The sequence below is a fragment of the Entamoeba dispar genome, genomic scaffold, assembly GCF_000209125.1.
Source record: "Entamoeba dispar SAW760 scf_1105229463415 genomic scaffold, whole genome shotgun sequence".
NCBI classification, from domain to species: domain Eukaryota; phylum Evosea; order Mastigamoebida; family Endamoebidae; genus Entamoeba; species Entamoeba dispar.
This window is the reverse complement of record NW_001855681.1, coordinates 1-1,811: the sequence shown is the minus strand read 5'-3', so window position 1 is coordinate 1,811 and position 1,811 is coordinate 1. Positions and strand designations below refer to the sequence as shown.

The 1,811-nt window shown below is 20.8% G+C and overlaps 1 protein-coding gene across 1 annotated transcript, besides 6 other annotated features; it reads right to left on the bottom strand.

Annotated features, from left to right (window-relative positions):
• Positions 1–202: part of a sequence feature (AT_rich) that runs on past the window's edge.
• A 10-nt stretch (positions 203–212) lies between these two features.
• Positions 213–354: a microsatellite.
• Positions 355–357: 3 nt separating this feature from the next.
• Positions 358–505: a microsatellite.
• A 78-nt stretch (positions 506–583) lies between these two features.
• Positions 584–605: a sequence feature (AT_rich).
• A 40-nt stretch (positions 606–645) lies between these two features.
• Positions 646–708: a sequence feature (AT_rich).
• Positions 709–773: 65 nt separating this feature from the next.
• On the bottom strand, positions 774–1,643 carry EDI_333430 (uncharacterized protein; the record flags this gene model as incomplete). Its single annotated transcript, XM_001740967.1, has 1 exon — positions 774–1,643. One exon carries the CDS (start codon positions 1,641–1,643, stop codon positions 774–776), a length of 870 nt encoding a protein of 289 aa, XP_001741019.1.
• Positions 1,584–1,609: a sequence feature (AT_rich).
• Positions 1,644–1,811: the final 168 nt, after the last annotated feature.

The following is a 1,811-nucleotide window of genomic DNA, read 5'->3' as shown; positions in this document are numbered from 1 at the left end:
ATTATTCAATAAGAATTATTTATTTGTATCATAAACAATTAATATAATGAAATCATCAATAAAATAATAATAATAAAATGAAATATGAAAATTATCAACAATAATCATTAATCAACAATTTGATTAATGAAATAATCAAAATATAAAATCAAATTCATCATTATATTCTCTCATTTCTAAATAATTTTAATATAAATTAAAACAAAATGAAGAATAAAGAATGAATAAATATAAAATATAAATAAATAAGAAGATAAATAAGAAAATAAATAAGAAAATAAATAAGAAAATAAATAATAAACAAAAGAAAATAAAGATATAAAATAAATAAAATAAAAGATATAAAGAAATAAAATAAAAAAGAAAGATAAGAATAAGAATATAAAAATAAGAATAAAAAGAAATAAAGAATAAAAAGAGAATTATAAAACAAATATAAAGAATGATATATCAATCAATAAGAAAGAAAAGAATAATTAAATTATTTAAAAATTGAAATTAATATTGATGTTAAAACATTATATTTAACATTATGATAATTCATTTGATTCATTTATTGTATTATATTCAAATATACATAGAGAATTTAATTAATAATAAAAAATGAACAAATTTCAGATTGGAAAATAAAGAACATTGTATATCATTTTTATTACTTAATTAAATAATAACTTTTAAACCAATTAATTAAAACTTTCATTTAATTATCTGTTTTTATCAGATTAAAACATACTTCTCATTTTTTGAATGAATTTACCTAATGTTGATTTTTCTCATTGTTTTAATTCACTCATTCCTCTTTCAAGTTCTGCCTTAACCTCTTCTCTGCTCTTTTTTGAACTTGATTTTCTCATAATATCTTCTATTATCTCATTTGCTTGTTTAAGTTTTCTATATCCATTTACTAGTTTCAAATATCCAGGTCTTTGTTCTTTTTTTTCTTTTTCAATTAATAAATCTAAATAATCATTAGAACTATCAATTTTATTATTTAATGCAATTGATGATAATATATTGTTATACTCTCTAATTTTTTCTTGTTTCTCATAACATTTCATTATGATTTCATAGTAGTCTTCTCTTAACTTTTTTAACGTAGTTTCTGCACTAGCCATACCTTCTTTACCTTCATTATATCTTTTGCGTACTTCTTCTGCTGTTTGTTCTTTTGTTTCAATTACATCATCAATTCTATATGATACTCTTTTGTGTTCTGAACAACTACACCCACATACAGTACAACGCCCTAATGAAATACAAGAACATCCTCTTGCTGTAAAATTTGAAATAAAAAATGGAACACGACATGGATAACAACATGTTTTATAACATTCAGCACAATTAGTTGCATGCTCTCCAGATTTTAACTTAAATTTTTTCTGCTTTGTTACATCAATGGTAAAAGTAAAATTTTGATTATTATTAACTTTATCACGGTTCAAATAAAATACTTCGTATGTCTTTTTTATTTCATTCTTCTTTATCAGAGCATTATTTAATGATTTCCTCAATCCTTCAATTTGAGCTTTAATTTGTTCTCTTTTTGTCAAAACCTCTCTGGAATTATCTAATGATTTTCTTGGTAATTTTATTAATTTTTTAATAAATTCATCAAAACTCTTCATACTTAATTCCCAAAACATTTGTGTAAATTTATCTTCAGTATTTTCTGAATAAATAGCTGAATTATTAAATTTTAAATACCATGGTTCATCTATTTCTGGAATAATAAACTGAAAATACAATCTTTTGATTGTATGAACTTAGAATTTTGGTGTTTGACATCACAGAATGTAAGTATAGCAATAAAT